The sequence below is a fragment of the Chionomys nivalis genome, chromosome 19, assembly GCF_950005125.1.
Source record: "Chionomys nivalis chromosome 19, mChiNiv1.1, whole genome shotgun sequence".
Lineage (NCBI taxonomy): Eukaryota > Metazoa > Chordata > Mammalia > Rodentia > Cricetidae > Chionomys > Chionomys nivalis.
The window spans coordinates 34,935,339-34,954,717 of NC_080104.1; the positions used below are offsets into that span (position 1 = coordinate 34,935,339).

General features: G+C 43.3%; 1 protein-coding gene across 4 annotated transcripts in view; it reads left to right on the top strand.

Annotated features, from left to right (window-relative positions):
• Il1r1 (interleukin 1 receptor type 1) overlaps positions 1 to 13,471 on the top strand; it is a 76,092-nt gene extending 62,621 nt beyond the window's left edge. For all 4 annotated transcript variants that reach the window (XM_057751857.1, XM_057751858.1, XM_057751856.1 and 1 more), the window contains 6 exons: positions 1,652 to 1,717; positions 5,113 to 5,230; positions 6,016 to 6,167; positions 7,361 to 7,504; positions 9,656 to 9,823; positions 10,279 to 13,471. In XM_057751857.1, coding sequence (XP_057607840.1) covers positions 1,652 to 1,717; positions 5,113 to 5,230; positions 6,016 to 6,167; positions 7,361 to 7,504; positions 9,656 to 9,823; positions 10,279 to 10,697 — 1,067 coding nt within the window. In that variant the 3' untranslated portion in view covers positions 10,698 to 13,471. The remainder of the gene's footprint in view (positions 1 to 1,651; positions 1,718 to 5,112; positions 5,231 to 6,015; positions 6,168 to 7,360; positions 7,505 to 9,655; positions 9,824 to 10,278) is intronic.
• Positions 13,472 to 19,379: the final 5,908 nt, after the last annotated feature.

A 19,379-nucleotide genomic window follows, 5' to 3' on the forward strand; every position in this document is an offset into this window, starting at 1 on the left:
ATGAAGCTTTGAATTCAAATCCCAGTACAGCATAAGACAAACCCCAAAGTCCAACAGAATAGTCACGAATGGGGTAGATCCTCCTAAGTCTGGAGATATTCTGTATCCAGAATGCACATTTTTGTTAGCTCAATCACTACTTCTCTAAGTATGTGTTTAAGTATCTGTAAGAAGATGGTGTGGCCTGAAAGGTTTTGGGAGGATTAAAGATGAGGCAGGCTCAGCCTGTGGTCTTGTGCCTGCTGCACAACAAGCCTTGCTACAATGGGTGGGCAGTTAACAGGTGCAGAATGAATGCTCTTAATGTTTCCAGGGTGCCCAATCTTGTCATACCCATATAGCGCATTAAAAACTATTTCACAGTAACATGAACCAAATTGCACTTTCACAAGTTACTTGGGAATAGGCAGAATATTGAACCTTTCTGTAAATGGCAGCTTCCAGTAATAAGAAGCTAACCTAACCAGGATGTTTTTGTGGGGAGAGAGAGATCATCTCTGAGTGAGTATGCTGGGGAACAGTTGTGGCTCTCCCAGGCAAACCCAGAACAGGATCAACATACATATAGCTGTATCTTTCCAGTATTAAAGGCATTTCTTTTTCAAAGACTGATTTCATTGAATACAAATGTATCCCTCACGTGGCCCTACAAGCATCAGCTGGATCTAACTTTCAGCGATCATTTATCAAGCACTTGTTGCCCTATCTATAGGAAAGATGAAAGCCAACTTCCTGCCCTGTGCTTTTCGTTTCTCTGACTGTGGAGGACTTCAGGCATTCTAGCCTGTGTCTAATTCTTCCTTCTCAGCCATGGATCAGCCCACGGAACTGATCTTGTAAAGAAGCAGGAGATTAATCTTCAGAGCTTTTTTCCTTTTTTTTTTTAATATTTATTTATTATGTGTACAATATTCTGTCTGTGTGTATGTCTGCAGGCCAGAAGAGGGCACCAGACCTCATTACAGATGGTTGTGAGCCACCATGTGGTTGCCGGGAATTGAACTCAGGACCTTTGGAAGAGCATGCAATGCTCTTAACCTCTGAGCCATCTCTCCAGCCCCCTCTTCGGAACTTTTTGAAAGCCTTCTGTCTTATTTAAATCAATTCTGCCAAGTGGTTTGTCACTCACCAGTGACTGTTTGCTTGGTACCACAGTAACCCAGCATATCAGGCCCAGCACTGGCCACTTCTGCTTAAGGAGGTGCTTTTGTCCTAGCTACTGCCTTTCCTGCTTTGCAGGGAGAGGAGAACCTTCCAGCTTCCAGGTTGTCCACATAGGTGCTGTATATAGAATAAATTCTTATTCGTACTTTGTAGAGATATGTGTTATTATGCTCATTTGTCTTTCTCTTTGTGTGTTTGTGTGTGTGTGTGTACTTACATATATGTAAAAGTGTAGGTGTACCTGTGTACACATGTGTGGAGGCTGGGGGACTCCTGTATGATTCATGTGTACGGAGTATATGGTCCAGCCAAGCCTCGGGTGTTCTGTTTGCTCGCTCATTTCTGGTGGTTCTCGTCTTCTCTCACCTACCTCCTACTGCCCTTGATCTGTCTGGCCAGATCCAGCTCAGTGCTCGCTGAGTGCTGGTACCACTTGGGATTCTGTCTGGTGAAAAGCTGAGGAGCTCTGTGACCTTTCTCCTTGCAGGTGAGAGTAAGAGCGAAAGGCCAGTGATCCTGAGCCCTCGGAACGAGACGATGGAAGTAGAACCAGGTAAGCAGGCTCCAGGCAGGTGTGACGAGATCATCATTCCAAACTCAAGGTGAAGATAACATGACCTTCACAACACACAGTTACCAGATACACCTATGGAAGGACAGTGGCACAAATCATATATTCAAATGGCTTTAAAATGTTTTGAATTTATTTCTTAAATTTATTTTTTTTAAGTTTTTGCCTCTTATGGCAAAAATCTAGCCACATCCAATTTTCCTACCCTTGCTTTGCAATGGAGCCTTTCTGACTATGCAAACAGCAGCCACATGCTAAAGTTAAAATATCTAAGAATATAATATATAATTTATCTAATTGACACAGAATATTTTGTCATTGGAGTCAATCTTTTAGGCAGAAGGCTAAGATTATATATGCCAAAAACAATGAAAGTTATTCTAAAAAAATGCTTTTTCAAGTTAGTCAGTTTTTTAAAATATCATGAAGAAAGACCCATCTTGAGCAGTACAGCAAGGAATTCCCTTTCCTGTCATATATGGAGCCAATCTTTCGTTCCTCCTGGGAAGAGAGCTGTGTTTAGCTAGGTGTGGTGGTGTGCACTGAAGGATAGTGAGCCTGAGGTTAGCCTCGATAACAAATGGGTTCTGACTTAAAAACAACAGAAACAGAAAGAGGAGGGGGTGACTCCGTGCTTGTGAGGTTCCGAGTTTGGGATGCAGCATTCCTGTAAAGACTTGGGGGGGGGGGTGGTGATACACAACTCTAACCCCAGTCCTGGGGCAGCAGACACAGGCACAGACCTGTCACTGGGTGGCCACTTGTAATCCCAGTGCTGGGGCAGCAGACACGGGCACAGACCTGTCGCTGGGTGGCCACTTGTAATCCCAGTGCTGGGGCAGCAGACACGGGTACAGACCTGTCTCTGGTTGACCATCTCTAATCCCAGTGCTGGGGCAGCAGACACGGGTACAGACCTGTCTCTGGTTGACCATCTCTAATCCCAGTGCTGGGGCAGCAGACACGGGTACAGACCTGTTGCTGGATGGCCAGCCAGTCTAGAATTAATAGGTGAGCTCTACCCAGTGAGAAACCCATCTGAAACAGTACGTGGGTACTATTCCTGAGGATGTCCAAAATTGCTGTCCAGCATCCACACATGTGTGTATACACATGTACCTGCACCCTTACATGCATAAATATGCACACACACACCTCTATACAAAGATACATCTTCACTCTTACATGTACACACACACATCTATACATAGATACATCTTCACTCCTACATGCACACACACACATCTATACATAGATACATCTTCACTCTTACATGTACACACACACATCTATACATAGATACATCTTCACTCCTACATGCACACACACACACATCTATACATAGATACATCTTCACTCTTACATGTACACACACACATCTATACATAGATACATCTTCACTCTTACATGCACACACACACATCTATACATAGATACATCTTCACTCTTACATGTACACACACACACATCTATACATAGATACATCTTCACTCTTACATGCACACACACACATGTATACATAGATACATCTTCACTCTTACATGTACACACACACATCTATACATAGATACATCTTCACTCTTACATGTACACACACACACACATCTATACATAGATACATCTTCACTCTTACATGTACACACACACATCTATACATAGATACATCTTCACTCTTACATGTACACACACACACATCTATACATAGATACATCTTCACTCCTACATGCACACACACACACATCTATACATAGATACATATTCACTCTTACATGCACACACACACACACACACATACCCAGGAAGGAGGATGTGTATAAGTATACATACTTATTCTGACTGAAGTAAAAAACGAGAATTTATCCTATCATAAAGGCAGCATAAATTAGAGAAGAAACTTCCTGTCAACCAATGGTCTAAAATTAAATCCAACTACCTGGCTTAAAACTTTTTATTCAAGGTAGACCAGAAGATCGAGCACTACATCCTAGACAGCTTCGAGAACAAAAGGCAATGGAATTCTCAGACACCCTGAATATGTACCTCTGTCCTTTCCTGATTTGGTAGTAGAGAGGGTTTTTAGAAAGAAGTGAGAGAAGATCGATAAAAGAAAAAATAGCTCTTAGAAATCTTGATCATGAGAAAACAAAAGGTCTAGGTCAAAGAGTTTTCATAAACAAAAATATTGACAGCTAGCCCAGAAAGTTTTCTGGGGAGTTCTTATGTCTATGAAGAGTGAGTGTCTTTGATTAAGGAAGAACAACTTGACAACCTGTGAGTTTGTTCCGAGAAAGAGGCTAAATAATGGATCGGACGTGTGAGGAGCAGTGAGGGTCCAGCGAACACTAAGCTAGGAAAAATGTGTTTACCAGTAGTTCAAGAAGTGTAGATTGGGGTGCTGGAGAGATTCAGTGGTTACGAGTGCTGGCTGCTCTTGTAGAGAACTTGGGTTCAATTCCCAGCACCCACATGATGGCTCACAATGATCTCCAGTTCCAGGGGATCCAACACCGTCTTCTGGCCTCTGGAGGCACCAGGCACATATGTGGTGCACAGACATATATATGCAGACAAAACATGCATGCACGTAAAATAAATAAAGCTGAAGAAAAACAATGCAGGTCGGCTAGGCTGTGATGAAGAGCCCATCTGGTGTGCTCCAGGCCTTCAGTTCCTGCTCTGGAGACACTCATGGAAGAAAGAAAAATTAAATGAAAATTGAGTTTGATTTTTCTTCTCTCAGTGAGCAATGCTTGCTGAATGTCCCCTCTTTTCTGGGGGTTTGTGTCGAATAATGGTTGTATGTGTGGCTGGAGGGGGAGTGGTCTGGTGCAGCCTTACTTGTTTGGAGTTTGGCTTTGAAGTTGTATCTTCCCAGGAGGACTGGAAATGCAACAAGGCGTACACTGTAAGCACATTCTGCCTCCAGACTTTCATTCCAAGTAATACTTGCAGATAGGCGAAAACAGTAATATAAGCAGGGTATTTTTAAAATATGAATCATAAAAATGACACTTCAGAAATTCTGTCCAGCAGTAACTACATTGTTAGTGTATAGTTATATTATGAAATGCTAGGTAGTCTCATACCAACAGGAGGACTAATCACGGAGGCCGCAGTTTCCAGGCTACAATGATTACAGAGTGATAGACAATAAGATCCCATTCAAGTTCTTGCCGATGTGTGAGGAGAAAGACCAAGATGGAGATACATAAAGTAACAAGCAGTGGCGTTCTCTGGGTGATGAGGATTAGGGAAGTTTTCCTCTTTCATTTTGCTCTTCTACACCTCAAATGTTTATCCAGCAGCCATTTACAAATAGACATAGAGTGTAATAAAGGACCAATTAGTCTTTGGACTCAAAATACATTGCTTTTCAGAATCCAGCATACAGCTGATCTGCAATGTCACAGGCCAGGAATCGGATCTTGTCTACTGGAAGTGGAATGGATCAGCGATCGAAGAGGGTGATCCTCTCCTAGTGGAAGACTACCAGCTGTGAGTCTACTGGTCAATGTCAATATTAAATTCTGTGCCACACTTGTTCTAGTTTTGAATCTAATACCGAGAGCTAGCTGGTGCTCGACTATTCCTAGCCTTCTGCTGACCACTTTGGGCTTGGCTAAGTCATCTAGATAATATTTGTGAGAATCTGTATTTTGTGGTTGTTGTTAAAAATACGTGTCACTATATTACCTAAGAGAAATATTACCTAAGAGAAAAATACGTGTCACTGTACAAATTGCACACCAGCTCAAAGCTCTTTCCTCACATTCTGTTTTGTGCTGCGTTGCAGTAAGGTTCTCTTCATGTGTATTAAATCCTTTGGAAAGACTATGGAAGGAATCAGGAATCAGTCTCTCTGCTTCAATCTCCATGGGCTGGATAAAGATCTATTAACTCCTCCTTCTGGTCTCTTCATATGCAGCCCTTTGTCATCTGCCCCAGTCCTGAACACCCATGGAGGCCAGAATGTTTAAGGCTCCCCTCAACCCCCGTGTGTATGTGTGTGTGTGTGTGTGTGTGTGTGTGTTCCTTTGCAAGCTGGTAATTTTAACTTGATTTCTTTGCTACTGGGTATTCCTGACCTTGTGGTTATACAATTTCAGATTCGTCTTACCAATAGACTGTTTGCTCATGATGGGAGGAGTGGATGTGATTATTTGAGCTATAATTTATGTCACAAATAGAGCAATTACCTGGACCCATAGGTCTTATTCCCTATTGACGGAGCTTACCTACTCGTAATTACTCCCCTTCTCTGTCTCTCTCTTTTTGAACAGTGTAAAACATCCTTCATCCAAAAGAAAGTATACACTCATTACAGTACTTAACATTTCAGCGGTCCGGAGCCACTTTTATAAATATCCATTTACATGTTTCGTCAGGAACACAAACGTTATGGAGTCAGCATATGTCATATTAATATATCCAAGTAAGTAACAAGTGCTTACTTAACCTCACCGATTGCACAACCCAGTGGATTCTTCTGTGGTTTCCTTTGCCTGGAACATTCCTCACCCCTTCTTCAGCTGCAGCTTCTCATCGTTTGTGCTTCTTGGCCTGAATTCTCTGTTCTGTTAGGAAACTTCCCACCCTCTTGCCTGGTCTGAGCCTGCCTCCCTACCTCTGTTTGGGTGCCACTGTGGAGGCATCATGCATCCCGGTCACACGTGGAGGCATCATGCATCCCGGTCACAGGTGGAGGCATCATGCATTCTGGTCGCAGCAACTCTTTTCCATTTCTCTTAACATTATTCTTTTCCCAGGACCTGTAGCTACCTATATTGACTTCATATTCATTATCTCATGAATTTTTTAAAGCAGAGGACCAAACAAGATGGTTATGCAGGGAAAGCCTAACTATCCTGTTTGTAACAAGGATGTCTGAAGCCACTGGTTTTCAAGAATTGGTATAATCAAAACCCAGTGCTGAAAATATTGTTTAAATATACTCCACAGTATTTAAAACAGGGCTTAAAAGCCAGGATATGTGCATAAACATAATTTAAATAAACAAACAAATAAAGCAGAAAAGTAAAGTCTTTGAGGATTTAGATATTTTCTGGATGCTACCCATTCCCTGACAGCCAAAAGGCACTTCCTCTGTCTTTCCTCTTCCCGATTGTTCTCTACCCTCCTTCCTCTTAACCTCCCTCTTCCTTCACCTCTCTCACCCACACTCTTTTTCTTTGGATGAATTATGAGGAGAGACCACACGAATGTGGGAATGTGAAAGGCCACTTCCTTTTTGTCCCCCATCTTTAAGATCTTCCTGTCAGATTCTCCTCCCTCAGTGAATCATGCAGGCTTTGTATGATTTTGACCTATCCTGTTGTGCTATATTGAACTCTGTCTCTATGGTCCCCAAAAGGTTTTCTCTTACTGTGCATTATGCTTTAGGTGGAAACTTAAAAGAATGTACCTTCATTTTCTATGGACTTGAGCATCACTCGCTGCCCCCCTCATTAGTGTCCACTGATACAATGACAGTGGATGCACGGCCACGGCTCTGGGTGTAAAGTGGTTCCCAAATGCATGTTCTTTGCAGTAAACCTATTCAAATTGCCGTGACCAAAGTTTTCATTCCTTTTGGTTCTCATGATTTTCTCCTCTTTTTTGTTGTAGCCCCTGATTTCAAGAATTACATCATTGGGACCTTTGTCTTCTTAACAGCTATAATTATATCGTGTGTTTTCATCTATAAAATCTTCAAAGTTGACATTGTCCTTTGGTACAGGGATTCTTTCTCCCATTTTCTACCCTCAAAAGGTATAATTTTATATCCCATGAAATGTTTCCTCTGAAGAGTTAAAGATGACTCCTAGCATTTTTACTGAAGGTTTTTAATCATGGTGTTGGCTTAGACACATTGATTCTTATTTAGTTTCATAACTGATATGCCTCGATGCTAGTTACCACCCTAGCTTCCCTATTGGCAGGATACACAGGTGTTTAGAGCATCTGTTTGTAAGTTAGTTACCCAGAATCCATCGTTAGGGCATGCTCTGTGTGTGCCCTATGGATCCATGGTCCACAGTCAAATGAAAGAGAGTTCTATACCTTTTTCTTTAATATTACAGAATGATACTAATATAGAAAGAAGAATAAGTAGAATGTAGGCTTGAGATGTTTGGAGAATTGAGTAAGAAAAACGTGATAAAGGAACAGTTGCCTTGAAAGTATATAGGGGTGCATTAATTGCTATGTGAGGACCATTTTGTCATAAAACATAAGAAGAAACATGGGGCTGGAGAGATGGCTCAGTTGTTAAGAGCACTGACTGCTCTTCCAGAGGACTTGGGTTCAATTCCCAGCACCCACATGGCAGCTCACAACTGTCTGAAGATCCAGTTGCAGGAGATCTGACACCTTCACACCAATGCACATAAAATAAAGTTAAATAAACCATAAAAAATATTAAAAAAAGAAGAAGAAACATGTAAGACATGAGAATTTAAAAAGGTGTTATGGGGAGGGGAGGAAAGAAAGGGTCCTGAGGATGAGTGTGATCTGGGTACTTTATACACATCTATGGAAATGTCATAATGAAATTCGTAATTTTTAGGGTTAATATATGTTAATGAAAACAGATGCTGATGCTAAAAAATCTCAACATGTAATTTTTGTTGCAGAAGAGTAAAAAGCTTTCAAGTGTAGCAAACACTATTCCGTAGGTAAAGTCAAATGGATAAGTTCAAAGGAAACAGGAGCGATTTACAAATGGCTAATGTTAGAGCAGAAGCTGTTTGCCCAAGATCCAGCCAGTGAACATCCCACCATGGAGGATGAGAAGCTCATGAAGCCCCACTCCTACCTGAGGAGCCATTTGCTGGCTCCCGGGGAGAGTCAGTTTTCTTTGATGTTTTGGACTCTGGTTGGCTGTTCATGTTCCAGAAGTTGGCTCTAGGCTGACGCCAGTACAGAGAACACTAACTGGGCTCCGTAGGGTATAAGAAAGGGACAAGAAGTTAAGAGGGGAAATGCTCAGGGGAGGGGCTGGAGAGGATCTGAAGAGGATCAGTGGAAGGTAGATATGATCAAAATATACTCTGCATATGTGTAAAATTCATAAAGAGTGAATGAAATGTATTTTTGAAAGAGAAAAAGGTTGTTCATATGTTTTTAAAGTTTTAATGTTAGTGTATATAAAGCATTCCATTATTTAGATTATATTTTATCCATTCAAAAGAGTGTTATGACAGGTTTCTGTTAGTAGTCAAAGATCACAGTCTGATTACAGGCCTCGTGACTATTGGTCTTAGTTAGGGTTTCTGTTACCATGAGAAAATGCCCGACCAAAATCAACTTGGCGAGGAAAGGGTTTGTTTTACCTTATAGCTTGTAGTCAGGGAGTCAGGATAGGAACTCAAGCAGGAACTGGAGGCAGGAACTGAAGCAGAGACCAGAAAGGAGTGCTGCTTAACAGCTTGCTCTCCCTGGTTTGCCCAGCCTGACTTCTTATACAATTCAGGATCATCTGCCTAGGGGTGGTTCTACCTACAAGGTGCTGGGCCCTCCCATATCAACCATCAATCAAGAAAATGCCCTACTGGCCTGCCTGCAAACTAGCCTAGTGAGCACTTTCTCAGCCGAAGCCCTGTCTTCTCGAATGGCAGCTAGCTTGTTTCAGCAATAACAAGTGATCTGGATACCACTTAAATATCTAAGGGGGAAAAAAATCAAATGCACACATAAACATGTGTGAGAAGGCCTATTGTTCCTTGTGATGTTAAGGGTTAATTATGAAAACAAAAGTACACATTGCTGCCCTATTGAATTTAAAGTGGCATCAAGATGTGTAGTATTGTTCTTTTCTGTGAGGCGACTGTACCAAGCTGAAACGAACGTTTGTGGTGTTGATTTTGTATCAAATCTTCTATTTTTCCCCATGGTTCTAAATACATTTTATTTCCCCCTTAGCTTCAGATGGAAAAATCTATGATGCATATATTCTCTATCCCAAGACTGTAGGAGGGGGAGCCTCCTCAAACTTAGATACTTTTGTGTTTAAACTGTTGCCTGAGGTCTTGGAGGATCAGTTTGGATACAAGCTGTTCATCTGTGGAAGAGACGACTTTGCTGGGGAAGGTATGGAGATCCAGATGTTTTGTGAACTTAGCTGCGGAGTTCCAGTTCTTAGGCTTGGCTCCATTGGACATATCTGAAGACTTTAGGGAATTTCTTTAAATTTTCTCTTAGCTTGTTGGGTCAACGTTTAATTGATTTTTATTCTTTTGGAAAATTTAATAACTAGTTAGATCTAATAACTACTTTGCTAAGCCAGGAGTATTATAGTAATTTCGTAAGCCATTTTCAAATTTTTGACTGAGGGTTTTCTGAGTTCCAAGAGCAGAGTCCATCTTTTGTGGGCTAGTTCTTAAGCTAGTCTGTAAAATGAAACTGTCTTTGGCTCTCAAGTAAGGCAAGGCAAAAGCGATGGGAGTCATAGAGCAGAGGTTACCAAGGACTTCCCGAGGGCTGGGTTCATGAAAGAACGTCTAGATGGAAGCGAGACTGACCCCAATGTGCTCTGTGTCTTGCAGATATTTTCGAGGTTACTAATGAAAACGTAAAGAAAAGCAGGAGGCTGATTATCATTTTAGTGAGAGACATGGGCGGCTTCAGCTGGCTGGGCCACTCATCTGAAGAGCAGATCGCCATATATAATGCTCTCACCCGGGAAGGAATTAAAGTTGTCCTGCTGGAGCTGGAGAGCATCCAAGACTATGAGAAAATGCCAGAATCTATTCAGTTCATTAAGCGGAAACACGGAGCCATTCGCTGGTCAGGGGACTTTAAAGAGGGACCACAGTCCGCAAAGACCATGTTCTGGAAAAACGTCCGATACCACATGCCAGCCCAACGGCAATCACGGCTGTCCAGGCATCATTTACTAACCCCGGATCCTGTGCTGGACACTAAGGGGAAACAGCAGGCAGAGACTCACTTGCCTCTCGGCTAACGTGGCAGAAGTGGACCAGGAACGTTGGGATCCCTCCTGTCATACGGTGCTGCAGCTAGGCTGTGCCTCCCAGGAACGTGTGCTGTCATGAAACACGCCGATGTAGTCCCTTATCCCCAGGTCACCTGGAATCACACCATTCGGGGAATAGGACTTGGTGACAATGGTGGGCTAGGTCAGTTGGAAGCGAGCATTGGGGACGCTCCGGAGCAATGGCTGCTCAGGGATGCTTCTCTGGGATGCTTGCTAACTGTGGAGGCAGTGAACCGGGGGAAGTCAGCTTCAGGAGATGGCCACATCTGTGGGTGACTTAAGTAAATTCCGTGCAGTCTTGCAGTTGGGACTGTGGTTATCTGAGAATACTTTGGGGATCATTGGCAAAGAAGTGGCTCCTTTAAGCCCCAAGGCGGGTGAGGTTTACTGACACCCCCTTCCCCAGTAGGAGGCATAACTTCCTTGCCTTTTCCAGACATCTTGACCACCAAACTTAGTTTTCGAAGACTAAACTTTATTTATAGATTGTGCATACTGTCATTTCAATGAAGAAGGATTCCATGGGTTCCCCCACGGCAGTCATCTCAGCTCTCCGCAGAAGAGGGTGAATTTTAAGTTGACTGTAGAAGGGAGCTACTCCCGAGGTTCTTCTGTTTGCAGGTCCACTCTGGAACGACTGTTGCATCATCCTTATTCTCTGTACTTTGCTTGTGGCTTCTCTGGAGATGCAGCTCTGCAGCGCTTCCTCCCTGCACTCTGCGGCAAGCACAGCCTGAGGAGTCAGCCTCATGCAGGAGACTCAGCTCCTACCTCACCTGCTGGGGCTGCAGATGCGGAAGTCTGCACAGCCTTCCCGCCCATCTTGTTCCCAGTCCCAGCCCTCTCCTGTCAAGCCTGCTCTCCACCATCCTGCCCTGGGACTGCAGCACTGCCTCTGGAGCCCTCGCCTTTGCCACACCCCATCTGTGCTGTGCCGCCCACTTCCAGTGACTAGAATTCGCTCTTTCCTTTGCTTCACCTGCCCAGGAATTTGCTAAAGTTCTAAGTTTGTTTCAGTACTAAAATCCTCAAGTGCCTGATCTCTCCTTACTCTAAGTCTTACAGCCATTCTGTCACGCCGACAGTGTTGCCTGCTGGTGCTCACTTCAGAAGGTGGTTTCTTTGCTAGCAGGAATCAGACCTCTCTGAGCGCGAGATCTGTCGTGAGAGTGTTTCCGCCCTTCACTTTCTGCAACGTGAACATATGGCATAGATTGGCCACGACCTTTATTTTAAAATGTTCTTGGATAATCGCATTTAAATTTTGCAGTTATTCTAATTTTATATATAGGTCAGGGAAACTGACCTATTTGGCAAAATTGCTCTTTTAACTCTCCTGGAACTAGGCCTTGAAGTTGAACTTTCTGGCTTCTGTCGCTGTGCTCCAATTCTTTGATTTCAGATCCATCACTGTCTGCTTCCCCTTCCTCAGTCCTCATGGGAGAAGATGTGAGTGTTTTATAGGAAGCAACCAAGTCCGGGAATGTTTTCACAGAAGGAGCAAACAACGCTCCTTCTCAGTGTAGGGATTTACTAAAACCAGCTTTAGAATTTTCAGCCTGATGTTTTTCTTTCCCAGTACTGGTTCCCTAAAGGTCAACATTTCTTCTGTAACTAAAAAGGAAAGCAAATCGTTTTTTGTGGTACAGAAGCTTTCTGTTTGTTTGTTTTTAACTCGATGACTGTCTTCAGAATAATTTGAATAGTTCTGGAAGATTGCAAAGCCAGGTTCACACGCCAAGAAGAAACCCACAGTTTTAAGGATTGTATGAATGTGAGTACCCTTCTGTCTTTGATGTTTTTGAACATCTGCTATGGGCGAGCACAAACATTATTTAAAAGGCGACTTCTCACTTACACAGAGGTAGACAAAAGCAGATGGCTTGGGATTTTAACTCCCCACTTTTGACCTCTTTTCTCCTGGATCCAGCTTGAGAGCACTGAATGGATGGATCACTGGATTGCTGGGTCAGAGAAAGAACGGTTGTCCCAGATGGCAGCCAGAAGTCTGATCCTTTACCCATGATGCTTTAAAAGTTTAATTTTGCTGATAATTTTTTGTCTGTCATCCAAAAAAAATATATTGGCATACATGTATATTATGAGTGAATCCAGAGCCAATGGGAAACTGGGCCAGAAAGTATAAGGAGAGAGCAATAGCAGAGAACCACAAATAGTGTGGCACCAAGAACTAGGGGTGGGGTAGGGGGTGGAGACAAGGATAAACCTGGGCCAAGAAAGACCCTGAATTGGAGGGTAGTGTCATTCCTGATCCACGGGGGGAGAATGAAGTTGTAACTTCACATGCAGGCAGTGGAGGCTTCCTTTGACTTATCCCCCTCCTTTCCAGAAGTACCTGGCTTCAGCCATCTTTCATGCTTTCTCCATTATTCAGAGTTCACTGATGGCGTTTTAAAAAGGCCAACCAACTGTTGCAGAAGTTTGCACATGCAACGATGTATTAATTACCAGTGTTTAAAACTGGTTTAGCAGAATGTATGGTTTTCTCTCTCCTGCCTTTTGAATTTCACTTATAATGAAAGAAAAAGTATTGAGCCATTTCAATGACATTTTTTTATCAATTATATTTATACTGGTCAATAATGAAGGTTGTTTTTTATTAAAGAAATTCAATTTTATAATTCAGCAGATGCCAAGTATGTATCACAAACTACCAAATTTATGTACAGTGTGTATTATGGAACAATAGACTCAACTTGTTTCCCAATAAATTGTCAAACCCTCCGTTGAATACCATTGGAAATTCTGTTTCTCTGTGTGTCCTTTCTTCAGCATGCACGTCCCAAGGCCCGATACGAAGAACTCTGCCTTCTTCAGGATGTTCTTCTGGGGGTAGGGGAGTAGAGGTCTGTGCTGGTTAGTTTCATATCAACCTGCCACAAGTGAGAGTCACGGGCAAGGAGGAAGCCTCAGTTGAGAAAATGCATCCATAACATCATAACATCAAGCTGTAGGCAAGCCTGTAGAATCTTTTCTTAATTGGCGATGGATGGGGGAAGGCCCATACCATTGTGGGTGGTGCCACCCCTGGGCTGGAGGTCCTGGGTGCTGTAAGAAAGCAGACTGAGCAAACCACGAGGAACAAGCCAGTAAGCAACAGCTCTCATGGCCTCTGCATCAACTCTTCCCTCCAGGTTCTTCCCCCATTTGAGTTCCTGTCCTGATTTCTTTAACGAGGAACAGTGATGTGGAAGAATGAACCAAATAAACCCCTTCCTTCCAAGGTGGCTTGGCTCATGGTGTTTATCACGACATTGATAGCTCTATGACAGGATCTAAGGTCACTGGTCAAACAGTCACATAAGCCCTGATTTCCCTCATGTAGCCCCATCTGTTCCTTTGTTTATGGAGTGGATTAAGGGCGAGGTTGTTGTTCCGTAGTAGGCCAGTTGCCTAGCGTGCGGGAGCTTGATTCCCAACACAGCACTAAATTATCAGTAAACAAATGTAGCCCATATATTCTGTTACTGTTATCATTATTGTTATTATTATTGCCCCTTGACCCTTCATGCTTCGTGCAAATATCCATGTGTTTTTCTCTCAGACAAGAGCAAGGCATCTAAAATGGATGCAGTACAGCTGCTTGACTTCAATGGTCAGAGAGTGTTCGTAGCTTTATTGAGTAAGCCACTCAATAAAAAAAATTAAAATGTAGGAAAACAAAAATTTGCAATCTGGTATCTAGAGAACTTACTTTTCCTAAATTTCCCATCAAAAGAAACTAATGTCCCAGAGTGCTTCTGTCCTTTGACCAATTAATATTTGTTTTAGCAATGTGTTAGGTCAGCTCTAACACTGCTAACAAGGCATATGGAACCCCTTTCCGTCAAATGGCATTCCCTGCTTACTTTGAACTAGCTTCTCTTGGAGTAGAGGTCTCTGGGATTACTTCTCTGTAAGAGTGCTGCCTACGTAAAAAGACCTGAGTAATGAATTCCTGACCATTTATAATCCTTAATGACAGCAGAGCACCCGGCTGCTTTAAACCTCCGTTTTGCTCGCTATGGTAAAACTTCTTATGCATCTAGGTCACATGTGGAGCACCTCTGTCTGACTTCGTAGGCATCTAGGTCACACACTGAGCACTCAATCCAGTATCTGGGACGGGATCTCCAAATATACCTTCCTAATTTTAGCAGCTAGTGAATGGTACATTGAAAAGGTTTCTCATGTGCAGAAATGAATGATTACATAACAAGAACACATGGGAGTAGAAACCATATACAAAGAAACGGCATGCAAGATGGGTGTGGGGGAGGCACTTGGCAGTGTAATGATATTTATTTTATAAACAGAATCAAGGTCTTCCTGTGTATAAGGAGGAGGTGTGTGTGTGTGTTTGTGTGCCCAAATAAATTTTAGAGAAGAAAAACGGTCCAGGAAGTAGGTGGCACTTTAAAGTGAGCACTAATCTTTCAAACAAAGGCTTGCTCCTCTTACCCAGGCTGCTCGGGAGGTCTGCTGAGAAAGGCTTGGCAGACTCAAGGGTCTGATTCCTGTACATTCATTCCTCTTAAAGCTGAAGGCGAAACTCTCTGAACTGTGGAGCTGTTAGACCAGTTGGGCCTGTATGACTAGACTCCAGGCTGGAAGACTCCTGCTCTGAGCTCAACCTGCTGGGAGCCATGTTTACTCAACCTTTTAAAGGACCTTTTACCTAGAAGTGATTGTGAGTGTCCTTTGGGCTTTGTTTCCTGGTCTAGGAAGTGTCTGGGGGCTTACTGGTTTTCTGTCACTCAGCATGTATTGATAACACCCCTCAGACTTACCTGCTCACAGGGATTGTTTCCAGCTCACTTGGGACTCTGCCTCTGTTTTTCTGCCTGGCTCTTCCTCCTCCTCCTTCTCCCCCCCCCCTCTTAAGTCAGCCATCTTGCTTGCTTGCTGAGCCTAAGTAAGACGCAGCACCCTGTTTACCTTGAGGGCTGGGGACAGTGACTGTCTCCCTTGAATACTTTTAATAGTTAAACAGAGTTCCCCATTCTGCTTGATTGCTTCTGAAGTCCTGTGTTTCCCTTACAATAAGATTCATGGGCTAATCTCCATATGTTAAAATGAGTTGCCAAAAGTAAACGCCAAGGAACCAAAATGGCCAACCAACCAATGATTAATAATCGAATAGCTAGATTTCAAAAAAGGGAACACAAATGGCCAATAAATACGTTTTAAAGTGCTCAACATCCCTAGTCACCAGAGAAATGCAAATTAAAACTGCTTTGAGATAGGATCTCACCTCAGTCAGAATGGCTTACATCAACAAATCTGAGACAAGGGTTGGAAAGAACTTGAGAGGAACCTTATTCTCCACTGCTGGGAACGCAAGGTAGTAGAGTCATGATGGAAGTCAGTTTGGAGGCTCCTAAGAGTTAAAAAATAGAATTCTTCTATGACCCAGTTATTTCATTCCAGGGCATTGGTCCAGACAACTTTGTACCTTCCCATAGAGGTATTTGCACCCCCGTGTTCATGGCTGCCGTGTTCACTATAGCAAGGAAACAAAGCCAACCTGGTTGTCCATCAACAGGTGGATGGATAATAAATATGCAGTTCACATTTTAAGAAAGGAATCCTACTCAGTTCTAGAAAAAAATGAAGTCATGGGAAAATGGGTGAATTTAGATGTTTGTGTGTGTGTGTGTGTGTGTGTGTGTGTGAGAGAGAGAGAGAGAGAGAGAGAGAGAGAGAGAGAGAGAGAGAGAGAGAGAGAGAGAGGAGAGAGAACCCACGTGCATATGCCTAAACAAGTTTTAGGGAAGGGGGAAAATTACAGGAAACGTCATCTCTCTCCTCCTCTCCAGCAGCTAGGCAGCCAAGCCGCTCTCCACTTCTGCTGCTGGTCCTGTCACTAGCTCCTCTCTCTGCGGGCAGCCAGCTGCCAGGCCATTTTCAATGCCTGTCTAGCCTGATTACTCTTCAGCTGTCTCTGCTGCTTTCTAATTCATGTAACCAGCTCAACCGGTTCTTAAGTTGGCAGGAAGAGACCACGCAGGAGAATCCTTCCATTGACATAGTGTTGCAACTGAAGGGCAGCAGGATGGCGACCCCTCCCAGATACAAAGCGAGTCTGGTCAGAATGCTTAGCTAGAGAGAAGCATTTTGTAGCAATCGCAGCCACACACACTGTTGATCACAGTGATATCACCTGTACACATGTCATGGCAATCCCTCTACGAGGCCACCAGGGCACATGTTCCCTCTCTGGGTAGAAGAAGAATATGCATTGTTCTTTAGAGTTCAATGAGGCCCAAAGTAATGATAAATCAAGTACAATGATTTGGAATTGTCTGGCCAAGGCTGCACCATCAGAAGTCAGCACACTCAGTAGAGATCTTAGGGCGCTTCCTCAAGGCATTCAAGGAGAGTTCAAAATGGTCTCTGTTGTCCTAAGTACAGTCAGGCTATGTGGCTGACAGTCCATTTCCTGAAGGCAGCCAGAGCAGTAAGGTTAGCAGGAGCAAATTAGGTAGTCAGATTGCCTCTTCCTAAATAGCGTTGCTCGTCTACAAGCAACTCATCAGGAGTGTTTACTATGTTTACAACAAGATCTTAATGACTCCAACATGAATACCAATAGTCATTTTTAACAGATTTCAATGATGCTCAATTTGGCACTGGGCTCCCCTTAACCATCTCAGTGTGATAAAAAAAAGTCCTGTATTCTTGTACTGATATATTCTGACCGTGCCGACTGTAACCTTTGGAGCACGTTTTGTCAGATGTCATTGGTTAAGTGTTCATGATAGGCATAGAGAAATCAGGTGGCATTATTGTGACTGGAAAAAGAAGGTTCCACCCTGGAATGCCTGTCTATTATTCACAGACTCTTGTCCCACATCCGAGACAACAAAAACTGAGAGAAAAAAGTTATTAGGCAGTGGCCATAGTAATTCGTTTTAAAAATGTATTTATTTTTTCTTCTCTCATATATTCCATCCTGACCACAGTTTCCCCTTCCTCCTCTCCTCTCAGCCCCTCCCCAACAACCTCCCTTCTCCCCCCATATCCACTTCTCTTCCTTTTCCCTTCAGAGATGAGTCAGCCTCCCAGGGATATCAACCAAACATGGCATGCAAGTTACATAAGATTAGGCACATGCCTCATATCAAGGCTGAATGAGGCAATCCAGTAGGAGGAAAAGGGTCCCAAAAGCTGGCAAAAAAGACAAAGACAGCCCCATTCCCACTGTTAGGAGTCCCGCAGGTACTCGAAACAACACAGCTATAACATAACAGGACCTAGGTCAAACCCATATTGGCTCCCTGGTTGTGGCTTTAGTTTCTGTGAGACACTATGAGTCCTGGTTAGTCTGTGGGTTATGTCCTCCAGGTGTCCTTGACCCCTCTGACTCCTACAATTTTTCCACGGGATTTCCGGAGTTCAGCCTCATGTTTGGCTGTGGGTCGCTACTTCTCCTCCCATCTGGTGACGATTATGCTAGGCACCAGTCTATGAGTATAGCAGAGTATCGTTAGGAATCATTTCATTGACTTTTTTTTTTTTTTTTTTGGTTTTTCGAGACAGGGTTTCTCTGTGACTTTGGAGCCTGTCCCGGAACTAGCTCTTGTAGACCAGGCTGGCCTCGAACTCACAGAGATCCGCCTACCTCTGCCTCCCGAGTGCTGGGATTAAAGGCGTGCGCCACCATCGCCCGGCACTTTTTTTTTTTTTTTTTTTTTTTTTTTTTGCCAGTCATGTTTTGTTCTATCCTAGGTCTCTGGAACATCCAGCCTCTGGCTACTGGCCATCCAGGCATGTCAGGCATCGGCTCCCTCTTGTGGCATGGGTCTCAAGTTAGATCATCGTTTGGCCACTCCCACAAGATCTGTGCCACCTGCTACCTTTATCCCAGCACATCTTGAAGGCAGGACAAATTGTGGGTAGAAGGCTTTGTGGCTGGGTTGGTGTCCCAGTCCCTCAGTGGAAGTCTTGCCTGGTTCCAGAAGATGGCTGGTTCAGGCTCCTTACCCCCCATCACTAGACACCTTCCCTAGGGTCACCCTCGTAGATTCCAGGGAGTTTTCATTGCACTAGGTTTCTACCTCATCTCCCAAATGCCTCCCAATTCCAATAGTCTCTCCCAGTTCTCGCTTCCTCCATCCCTCCCGCAAGCCTGATCCCTTCTGTTCCTATCCCTACCTGTCTCCAGTTCATCCAAGATGACAAAGATAATGACAGTAATAGGTAAGTAACTAACTAACTAAAATAAAATAAATTTAAAAGTGAAAGGTTGAAAGTTAAGGACTGACTCCCAAAAGTTATTCTCTGACTTCTGCATGTGAACCATGCCCACACACACACACACACACACACACGCACACACACACACACCTATACATACACACATATCCATATACACACAAAACCTTAGTCCAAATATTTTTTTGTGCTATTATATTTGAAGAATGCTCTATAAGTTGTTATTAAGCCTGCTAAATGGATGGCTTTTCTGTTTCTGTTAGCTATCTAGATCCTCCCTCCCCAGGTTTTAAATATACACAGCCTAACCGCCCTCCCTAAAAATAACCCTGTTCCCCTTCCGGAGAATTTACGTGGTATGGTTGCAGAAGGACAGAGGTTCTTCAGGTTCTTGACTAACAACATTCCACAGGGACTTTGCACGACTCTCTC